At 48.5% G+C, this 10538-nt stretch overlaps 1 protein-coding gene across 1 annotated transcript in view; it reads right to left on the bottom strand.

Annotated features, from left to right (window-relative positions):
- Positions 1-10538, bottom strand: part of LOC106593125 (slit homolog 2 protein) — a 51070-nt gene that overhangs the window by 9950 nt on the left and 30582 nt on the right. Inside the window, exon 5 of the mRNA XM_082972730.1 lies at positions 128-199. Within this exon, the coding sequence (XP_082828856.1) occupies positions 128-199 (72 nt within the window). The remainder of the gene's footprint in view (positions 1-127; positions 200-10538) is intronic.

The raw sequence follows: 10538 nt of genomic DNA, 5'->3' as shown, positions 1-10538 counted from the left end.
GACAGACCCAGAGACAGAGACAGACCCAGAGAGACAGAGACAGACAGACCCAGGTGTTATAGTCCAGTAGACGGAAGACAGTGAGGTGAATGTGTACAGTCTGGTATTGTTTGAAATATCTCCTTACATTCTGCGTAGCTTCTTGTAAGGAGAGAAGGCTCCAGCAGGAATACTCTTGATGGAATTCTGTTCCAACCGACTAGAACAAACACAGATACACACCGACTTTACAGAACATTAGGAACACCTTCCTAATACTGAGTTACACTGACTTTACTAGAACATTAGGAACACCTTCCTAATACTGAGTTACACTGACTTTACAGAACATTAGGAACACCTTCCTAATACTGAGTTACACTGACTTTACAGAACATTAGGAACACCTTCCTAATACGGAGTTACACTGACTTTACAGAACATTAGGAACACCTTCCTAATACTGAGTTACACTGACTTTACAGAACATTAGGAACACCCTTCCTAATACTGAGTTACACTGACTTTACAGAACATTAGGAACACCTTCCTAATACTGAGTTACACTGACTTTACAGAACATTAGGAACACCTTCCTAATACTGAGTTACACTGACTTTACAGAACATTAGGAACACCTTCCTAATACTGAGTTTACACTGACTTTACAGAACATTAGGAACACCTTCCTAATACTGAGTTACACTGACTTTACAGAACATTAGGAACACCTTCCTAATACTGAGTTACACTGACTTTACAGAACATTAGGAACACCTTCCTAATACTGAGTTACACTGACTTTACTAAACATTAGGAACACCTTCCTAACACTGAGTGACACTGACTTTACTAAACATTAGGAACACCTTCCTAACACTGAGTTACACTGACTTTACTAAACATTAGGAACACCTTCCTAATACTGAGTTACACTGACTTTACAGAACATTAGGAACACCTTCCTAATACTGAGTTACACTGACTTTACTAAACATTAGGAACACCTTCCTAATACTGAGTTACACTGACTTTACAGAACATTAGGAACACCTTCCTAATACTGAGTTACACTGACTTTACTAAACATTAGGAACACCTTCCTAATACTGAGTTACACTGACTTTACAGAACATTAGGAACACCTTCCTAATACTGAGTTACAGTGACTTTACAGAACATTAGGAACACCTTCCTAATACTGAGTTACACTGACTTTACAGAACATTAGGAACACCTTCCTAATACTGAGTTACACTGACTTTACTAAACATTTGTTGAGCCCCCTTTTTGCCCTCAGAACAGCCTCCATTCATCGGGTCATGGACTCTACAAAGTGTTGAAAGCCGTTCCACAGGGATGCTGGTCCATGTTGACTCCAATACTTCCCCACAGTTGTGTCCAGTTGGCTGGATGTCCTTTAGGTGGTGGGACCATTCTGGATACACACGGGTAACTGATGAGCGTGGAAAAACCCGGCAGCGTTGCAGTTCTTGTCACAAACTGGTGCACCTGGCACCTCCTACCAGACCCCGTTCCAAAGGCAGTTAAATGTGTTCTCTTGCCCCGTTCACCCTCTGAATGGCACACACACACAATCCATGTCTGAATCGTCTCAAGGCTTAAAAATCCTTCTTTCACCCGTCTCCTCCCCTTCATCTACACTGACTGAAGTGGATTTAACAGGTGACATCAGTAAGGGATCATATCTTTTCACCTGAATTCACCTGGTCAGTCTGTGTCGTGGAAATAGCAGGTGTTCCTAATGTTTTGTCCACTCAGTGTACTGAACATCCGTATCTGTTCTCTATCATTCCTCTTTCTAAAGACAACAGAGCAGATAAGGACCTTGGATGCTTGAAGCCAAAAGCCGGTTTCCTCTCGCGCTCTCTCTGTCTGTCTCTGTCTCTGTCTCTGTCTCTGCTCTCTCTCTCTCTCTCTCTCTCTCTCTCTCTCTCTCTCTCTCTCTGTCTCTGTCTCTCTCTGTCTCTCTGTCTGTCTCTGTCTCTGTCTCTCTCTCTCTGTCTCTCTCTCTCTCTCTCTCTCTCTCTCTCTGTCTCTGTCTCTCTCTGTCTCTCTCTCTCTCTCTCTCTCTCTCTCTCTCTCTCTCTCTCTCTCTCTCTCTCTCTCTCTCTCTCTCTCTCTCTCTCTCTCTGTCTCTGTCTCTCTCTGTCTCTCTCTCTCTCTCTCTCTCTCTCTGTCTCTCTCTCTCTCTCTCTCTCTCTCTCTCTCTCTCTCTCTCTCTCTCTCTCTCTCTCTGTCTCTCTCTGTCTCTCTCTCTCTCTCTCTCTCTCTCTGTCTCTCTCTCTCTCTCTCTCTCTCTCTAATCTCTGTCTCTCTATCTGTCTCTGTCTCTGTCTCTCTCTCTCTGTCTCTCTCTCTCTCTCTCTCTCTCTCTCTCTGTCTCTGTCTCTCTCTGTCTCTCTCTCTCTCTCTCTCTGCTCCTGGCATTTAGAGAAAGAGATTTCTATGTAAATAACTTTCTCCCTTCTCTAGCTGTACAGCGCCTTCGGGAAAGTATACAGACCCCTTAACTTTTCCACATTTTGCTACGGTTTTTAGAAATTATTAAAAATACAAAAGTGAAATAATTCATTTACATAAGTATTCAGACTCTTTACTCAGTACTTTGTTGAAGCACCTTTGGCAGCGATTTACAGCCTCAAGTCTTCTTGGGTATGACGCTACAAGCTTGGCACACCTGTATTTGGGGAGTTTCTCCCATTCTTCTCTGCAGATCCTCTCAAGCTCTGTCAGGTTGGATGGGGAGCGTCGCTGCATTGCTATTTTCAGGTCTCTCCAGAGATGTTCGATCAGATCCAAGTCTGGGCTCTGGCTGGGCCACTCAAGGACATTGAGAGACTTGTCCTGAAGCCACTCCTGCGTTGTCTTGGCTGTGTGCTTAGGGTCGTTGTCCTGTTAGAAGGTGAACCTTCGCCCCAGTCTGAGGTCCTGAGCGCTCTGGAGCAGGTTTTCATCAAGGATCTTTGTTCTTTCCCTCGATCCTGACTAGTCTCCCAGTCCCTGCCCTGAAAAACATCCCCACGGCATGATGCATCCCCAGGGATGGTGCCAGGTTTCCTCCAGACGTGACGCTTGGCATTCAGGCCAAAGAATTCAATCTTGGTTTCATCAGACCAGAGAATCTTGTTTCTCATAGTCTGAGAGTCCTTTAGGTGCCTTTTGGCAAACTCCAAGCGGGCTGTCATGTGCCTTTTACTGAGGAGTGGCTTCCGTCTGGCCACGCTACCATAAAGGCCTGATTGGTGGAGTGCTGCAGAGATGGTTGTCCTTCTGGAAGGTTCTCCCATCTCCACAGAGGAACTCTGGAGCTCTGTTAGAGTGACCATCGGGTTCTTGGTCACCTCCCTGACCAAGGCCCTGCTCACCCGATTGGTCAGTTTGGCCGGGCGGACAGCTCTAGGAGTCTTGTTGGTTCCAAACTTCTTCCATTTAAGAATGATGGAGGCCACTGTGTTCTTGGGGACCTTCAATTCTGCAGAAATGTGTTGGTACCCTTCCCCAGATCTGTGCCTCGACACAATCCTGTCTCGGAGCTCTACGGACAATTCCTTCGACCTCATGGCTTGGTTTTTGCTCTGACATGCCCTGTGAACTGTGGGACCTTATATAGACAGGTGTGTGCCTTTCCAAATCATGTCCAATCAATTGAATTTACCACAGGTGGACTCCAATCAAGTTGTAGAAACATCTCAAAGATGATCAATGGGTCTGAAAACTTATGTAAATGAGGTATTTCTGTTTTTATTTGTAATACATTTGCATACACACAAAAAAAATGTCGCACAATTAAAAGTTTGGACTTTCTCGTTATGGGGTATTGTGATGTCATTATGGGGTATTGTGATGTCATTATGGGGTATTGTGATGTCATTATGGGGTAGTGTGATGTCATTACGGGGTAGGGTGATGTCATTACGGGGTAGTGTGATGTCATCATGGGGTAGTGTGATGTCATCATGGGGTAGTGTGATGTCATTATGGGGTAGTGTGATGTCATCATGGGGTAGTGTGTGTAGATCGATGAGGAAATGTTTTATTTAATCCATTTTAGAACGAGGCTGTAACGTAACAAAACGTGTAAAAAGTCAAGGGGTCTGAATACTTCCTGAATGTTCTGTATCTAGTCAGACAGTTATGTCAGTCATCCTCATTTCACACAGCTGTGATTTTACAGAGTGTGTCTGTGTGCGTGCTTTGCTAGGTGTGTGTGTGTGTGTAGGTAGGTTGCTAGGTGTGTGTGTGTAGGTAGGTTGCTAGGTGTGTGTATGTGTGTAGGTTGGTTGCTAGGTGTGTGTGTGTAGGTAGGTTGCTAGGTGTGTGCATGTGTGTAGGTTGGTTGCTAGGTGTGTGTGTGTGTAGGTAGGTTGCTAGGTGTGTGTGTAGGTGGGTTGCTAGGTGTATGTGTGTGTGTGTGTAGGTAGGTTGCTAGGTGTGTGTGTTGGTTGGTTGCTAGGTGTGTGTAGGTTGGTTGGTTGCTAGGTGTGTGTGTGTAGGTGGGTTGCTAGGTGTGTGTGTGTGTAGGTGGGTTGCTAGGTGTGTATGTGTTGGTGGGTTGCTAGGTGTGTGTGTGTAGATGGGTTGCTAGGTGTGTGTGTAGGTGGGTTGCTAGGTGTGTGTGTGTAGGTAGGTTGCTAGGTGTGTGTGTGTGTAGGTAGGTTGCTAGGTGTGTGTGTGTAGGTAGGTTGCTAGGTGTGTGTATGTGTGTAGGTTGGTTGCTAGGTGTGTGTGTGTAGGTAGGTTGCTAGGTGTGTGCATGTGTGTAGGTTGGTTGCTAGGTGTGTGTGTGTGTAGGTAGGTTGCTAGGTGTGTGTGTAGGTGGGTTGCTAGGTGTATGTGTGTGTGTGTGTAGGTAGGTTGCTAGGTGTGTGTGTAGGTTGGTTGCTAGGTGTGTGTAGGTTGGTTGGTTGCTAGGTGTGTGTGTGTAGGTGGGTTGCTAGGTGTGTGTGTGTGTAGGTGGGTTGCTAGGTGTGTATGTGTTGGTGGGTTGCTAGGTGTGTGTGTGTGTAGATGGGTTGCTAGGTGTGTGTGTAGGTGGGTTGCTAGGTGTGTGTGTGTAGGTTGGTTGCTAGGTGTGTGTGTGTGTAGGTGGGTTGCTAGGTGTGTGTGTGTGTAGGTTGGTTGCTAGGTGTGTGTGTGTAGGTTGGTTGCTAGGTGTGTGTGTGTGTGTGTAGGTTGGTTGCTAGGTGTGTGTGTGTAGGTTGGTTGGTTGCTAGGTGTGTGTGTAGGTGGGTTGCTAGGTGTGTGTGTAGGTGGGTTGCTAGGTGTGTGTGTAGGTGGGTTGCTAGGTGTGTGTGTAGGTGGGTTGCTAGGTGTGTGTAGGTTGGTTGCTAGGTGTGTGTGTGTAGGTAGGTTGCTAGGTGTGTGTATGTGTGTAGGTTGGTTGCTAGGTGTGTGTGTGTGTAGGTAGGTTGCTAGGTGTGTGTGTAGGTGGGTTGCTAGGTGTATGTGTGTGTGTGTGTAGGTAGGTTGCTAGGTGTGTGTGTAGGTTGGTTGCTAGGTGTGTGTAGGTTGTTTGGTTGCTAGGTGTGTGTGTGTAGGTGGGTTGCTAGGTGTGTGTAGGTGGGTTGCTAGGTGTGTGTGTGTGTATATGGGTTGCTAGGTGTGTGTGTGTGTAGGTGGGTTGCTAGGTGTGTGTGTGTAGGTTGGTTGCTAGGTGTGTGTGTGTAGGTGGGTTGCTAGGTGTGTGTGTGTGTAGGTTGGTTGCTAGGTGTGTGTGTGTAGGTTGGTTGCTAGGTGTGTGTGTGTAGGTTGGTTGCTAGGTGTGTGTGTGTGTGTGTGTAGGTTGGTTGCTAGGTGTGTGTGTGTAGGTTGGTTGGTTGCTAGGTGTGTGTAGGTGGGTTGCTAGGTGTGTGTGTAGGTGGGTTGCTAGGTGTGTGTGTGTAGGTGGGTTGCTAGGTGTGTGTGTAGGTGGGTTGCTAGGTGTGTGTGTGTAGGTGGGTTGCTAGGTGTGTGTGTAGGTGGGTTGCTAGGTGTGTGTGTGTGTGTAGGTGGGTTGCTAGGTGTGTGTGTGTGTAGGTGGGTTGCTAGGTGTGTGTGTGTGTAGGTTGGTTGCTAGGTGTGTGTGTGTAGGTTGGTTGCTAGGTGTGTGTGTGTAGGTTGGTTGCTAGGTGTGTGTGTGTGTGTGTAGGTTGGTTGCTAGGTGTGTGTGTGTAGGTTGGTTGCTAGGTGTGTGTGTGTGTGTGTAGGTTGGTTGCTAGGTGTGTGTAGGTTGGTTGGTTGCTAGGTGTGTGTGTGTAGGTGGGTTGCTAGGTGTGTGTGTGTGTGTGTGTAGGTAGGTTGCTAGGTGTGTGTGTTGGTTGGTTGCTAGGTGTGTGTAGGTTGGTTGGTTGCTAGGTGTGTGTGTGTAGGTGGGTTGCTAGGTGTGTGTGTGTGTAGGTGGGTTGCTAGGTGTGTATGTGTTGGTGGGTTGCTAGGTGTGTGTGTGTAGATGGGTTGCTAGGTGTGTGTGTAGGTGGGTTGCTAGGTGTGTGTGTGTAGGTAGGTTGCTAGGTGTGTGTGTGTGTGTAGGTAGGTTGCTAGGTGTGTGTGTGTAGGTGGGTTGCTAGGTGTGTGTGTGTGTAGGTTGGTTGCTAGGTGTGTGTGTGTAGGTTGGTTGCTAGGTGTGTGTGTGTGTGTGTGTAGGTTGGTTGCTAGGTGTGTGTGTGTAGGTTGGTTGGTTGCTAGGTGTGTGTAGGTGGGTTGCTAGGTGTGTGTGTAGGTGGGTTGCTAGGTGTGTGTGTGTAGGTGGGTTGCTAGGTGTGTGTGTAGGTGGGTTGCTAGGTGTGTGTGTGTAGGTTGGTTGCTAGGTGTGTGTGTAGGTTGGTTGCTAGGTGTGTGTAGGTTGGTTGGTTGCTAGGTGTGTGTGTGTAGGTGGGTTGCTAGGTGTGTGTGTGTGTAGGTGGGTTGCTAGGTGTGTATGTGTTGGTGGGTTGCTAGGTGTGTGTGTGTGTAGATGGGTTGCTAGGTGTGTGTGTAGGTGGGTTGCTAGGTGTGTGTGTGTAGGTTGGTTGCTAGGTGTGTGTGTGTGTAGGTGGGTTGCTAGGTGTGTGTGTAGGTGGGTTGCTAGGTGTGTGTGTGTAGATGGGTTGCTAGGTGTGTGTGTAGGTGGGTTGCTAGGTGTGTGTAGGTTGGTTGCTAGGTGTGTGTGTGTAGGTAGGTTGCTAGGTGTGTGTATGTGTGTAGGTTGGTTGCTAGGTGTGTGTGTGTGTAGGTAGGTTGCTAGGTGTGTGTGTAGGTGGGTTGCTAGGTGTATGTGTGTGTGTGTGTAGGTAGGTTGCTAGGTGTGTGTGTAGGTTGGTTGCTAGGTGTGTGTAGGTTGTTTGGTTGCTAGGTGTGTGTGTGTAGGTGGGTTGCTAGGTGTGTGTAGGTGGGTTGCTAGGTGTGTGTGTGTGTATATGGGTTGCTAGGTGTGTGTGTGTGTAGGTGGGTTGCTAGGTGTGTGTGTGTAGGTTGGTTGCTAGGTGTGTGTGTGTAGGTGGGTTGCTAGGTGTGTGTGTGTGTAGGTTGGTTGCTAGGTGTGTGTGTGTAGGTTGGTTGCTAGGTGTGTGTGTGTAGGTTGGTTGCTAGGTGTGTGTGTGTGTGTGTGTAGGTTGGTTGCTAGGTGTGTGTGTGTAGGTTGGTTGGTTGCTAGGTGTGTGTAGGTGGGTTGCTAGGTGTGTGTGTAGGTGGGTTGCTAGGTGTGTGTGTGTAGGTGGGTTGCTAGGTGTGTGTGTAGGTGGGTTGCTAGGTGTGTGTGTGTAGGTGGGTTGCTAGGTGTGTGTGTAGGTGGGTTGCTAGGTGTGTGTGTGTGTGTAGGTGGGTTGCTAGGTGTGTGTGTAGGTGGGTTGCTAGGTGTATGTGTGTGTGTGTGTAGGTAGGTTGCTAGGTGTGTGTGTAGGTGGGTTGCTAGGTGTATGTGTGTGTGTGTGTAGGTAGGTTGCTAGGTGTGTGTGTAGGTTGGTTGCTAGGTGTGTGTAGGTTGTTTGGTTGCTAGGTGTGTGTGTGTAGGTGGGTTGCTAGGTGTGTGTAGGTGGGTTGCTAGGTGTGTGTGTGTGTATATGGGTTGCTAGGTGTGTGTGTGTGTAGGTGGGTTGCTAGGTGTGTGTGTGTAGGTTGGTTGCTAGGTGTGTGTGTGTAGGTGGGTTGCTAGGTGTGTGTGTGTGTAGGTTGGTTGCTAGGTGTGTGTGTGTAGGTTGGTTGCTAGGTGTGTGTGTGTAGGTTGGTTGCTAGGTGTGTGTGTGTGTGTGTGTAGGTTGGTTGCTAGGTGTGTGTGTGTAGGTTGGTTGGTTGCTAGGTGTGTGTAGGTGGGTTGCTAGGTGTATGTGTGTGTGTGTGTAGGTAGGTTGCTAGGTGTGTGTGTTGGTTGGTTGCTAGGTGTGTGTAGGTTGGTTGGTTGCTAGGTGTGTGTGTGTAGGTGGGTTGCTAGGTGTGTGTGTGTGTAGGTGGGTTGCTAGGTGTGTATGTGTTGGTGGGTTGCTAGGTGTGTGTGTGTAGATGGGTTGCTAGGTGTGTGTGTAGGTGGGTTGCTAGGTGTGTGTGTGTAGGTAGGTTGCTAGGTGTGTGTGTGTGTGTAGGTAGGTTGCTAGGTGTGTGTGTGTAGGTGGGTTGCTAGGTGTGTGTGTGTGTAGGTTGGTTGCTAGGTGTGTGTGTGTAGGTTGGTTGCTAGGTGTGTGTGTGTAGGTTGGTTGCTAGGTGTGTGTGTGTGTGTGTGTAGGTTGGTTGCTAGGTGTGTGTGTGTAGGTTGGTTGGTTGCTAGGTGTGTGTAGGTGGGTTGCTAGGTGTGTGTGTAGGTGGGTTGCTAGGTGTGTGTGTGTAGGTGGGTTGCTAGGTGTGTGTGTAGGTGGGTTGCTAGGTGTGTGTGTGTGTAGGTGGGTTGCTAGGTGTGTGTGTGTAGGTTGGTTGCTAGGTGTGTGTGTGTAGGTGGGTTGCTAGGTGTGTGTGTGTGTAGGTTGGTTGCTAGGTGTGTGTGTGTAGGTTGGTTGCTAGGTGTGTGTGTGTAGGTTGGTTGCTAGGTGTGTGTGTGTGTGTGTGTAGGTTGGTTGCTAGGTGTGTGTGTGTAGGTTGGTTGGTTGCTAGGTGTGTGTAGGTGGGTTGCTAGGTGTGTGTGTAGGTGGGTTGCTAGGTGTGTGTGTGTAGGTGGGTTGCTAGGTGTGTGTGTAGGTGGGTTGCTAGGTGTGTGTGTGTAGGTTGGTTGCTAGGTGTGTGTGTAGGTTGGTTGCTAGGTGTGTGTAGGTTGGTTGGTTGCTAGGTGTGTGTGTGTAGGTGGGTTGCTAGGTGTGTGTGTGTGTAGGTGGGTTGCTAGGTGTGTATGTGTTGGTGGGTTGCTAGGTGTGTGTGTGTGTAGATGGGTTGCTAGGTGTGTGTGTAGGTGGGTTGCTAGGTGTGTGTGTGTAGGTTGGTTGCTAGGTGTGTGTGTGTGTAGGTGGGTTGCTAGGTGTGTGTGTGTGTAGGTTGGTTGCTAGGTGTGTGTGTGTAGGTTGGTTGCTAGGTGTGTGTGTGTGTGTGTAGGTTGGTTGCTAGGTGTGTGTGTGTAGGTTGGTTGGTTGCTAGGTGTGTGTGTAGGTGGGTTGCTAGGTGTGTGTGTAGGTGGGTTGCTAGGTGTGTGTGTAGGTGGGTTGCTAGGTGTGTGTGTAGGTGGGTTGCTAGGTGTGTGTAGGTTGGTTGCTAGGTGTGTGTGTGTAGGTAGGTTGCTAGGTGTGTGTATGTGTGTAGGTTGGTTGCTAGGTGTGTGTGTGTGTAGGTAGGTTGCTAGGTGTGTGTGTAGGTGGGTTGCTAGGTGTATGTGTGTGTGTGTGTAGGTAGGTTGCTAGGTGTGTGTGTAGGTTGGTTGCTAGGTGTGTGTAGGTTGTTTGGTTGCTAGGTGTGTGTGTGTAGGTGGGTTGCTAGGTGTGTGTAGGTGGGTTGCTAGGTGTGTGTGTGTGTATATGGGTTGCTAGGTGTGTGTGTGTGTAGGTGGGTTGCTAGGTGTGTGTGTGTAGGTTGGTTGCTAGGTGTGTGTGTGTAGGTGGGTTGCTAGGTGTGTGTGTGTGTAGGTTGGTTGCTAGGTGTGTGTGTGTAGGTTGGTTGCTAGGTGTGTGTGTGTAGGTTGGTTGCTAGGTGTGTGTGTGTGTGTGTGTAGGTTGGTTGCTAGGTGTGTGTGTGTAGGTTGGTTGGTTGCTAGGTGTGTGTAGGTGGGTTGCTAGGTGTGTGTGTAGGTGGGTTGCTAGGTGTGTGTGTGTAGGTGGGTTGCTAGGTGTGTGTGTAGGTGGGTTGCTAGGTGTGTGTGTGTAGGTGGGTTGCTAGGTGTGTGTGTAGGTGGGTTGCTAGGTGTGTGTGTGTGTGTAGGTGGGTTGCTAGGTGTGTGTGTGTGTAGGTGGGTTGCTAGGTGTGTGTGTGTGTAGGTTGGTTGCTAGGTGTGTGTGTGTAGGTTGGTTGCTAGGTGTGTGTGTGTAGGTTGGTTGCTAGGTGTGTGTGTGTGTGTGTGTAGGTTGGTTGCTAGGTGTGTGTGTGTAGGTTGGTTGGTTGCTAGGTGTGTGTAGGTGGGTTGCTAGGTGTGTGTGTAGGTGGGTTGCTAGGTGTGTGTGTGTAGGTGGGTTGCT

The sequence above is a fragment of the Salmo salar genome, unplaced genomic scaffold (assembly GCF_965601325.2).
Source record: "Salmo salar unplaced genomic scaffold, fSalSal1 ptg001064l, whole genome shotgun sequence".
In the NCBI taxonomy this organism is placed as follows: domain Eukaryota; kingdom Metazoa; phylum Chordata; class Actinopteri; order Salmoniformes; family Salmonidae; genus Salmo; species Salmo salar.
This window is presented reverse-complemented; position numbering and strand designations above follow the sequence as displayed.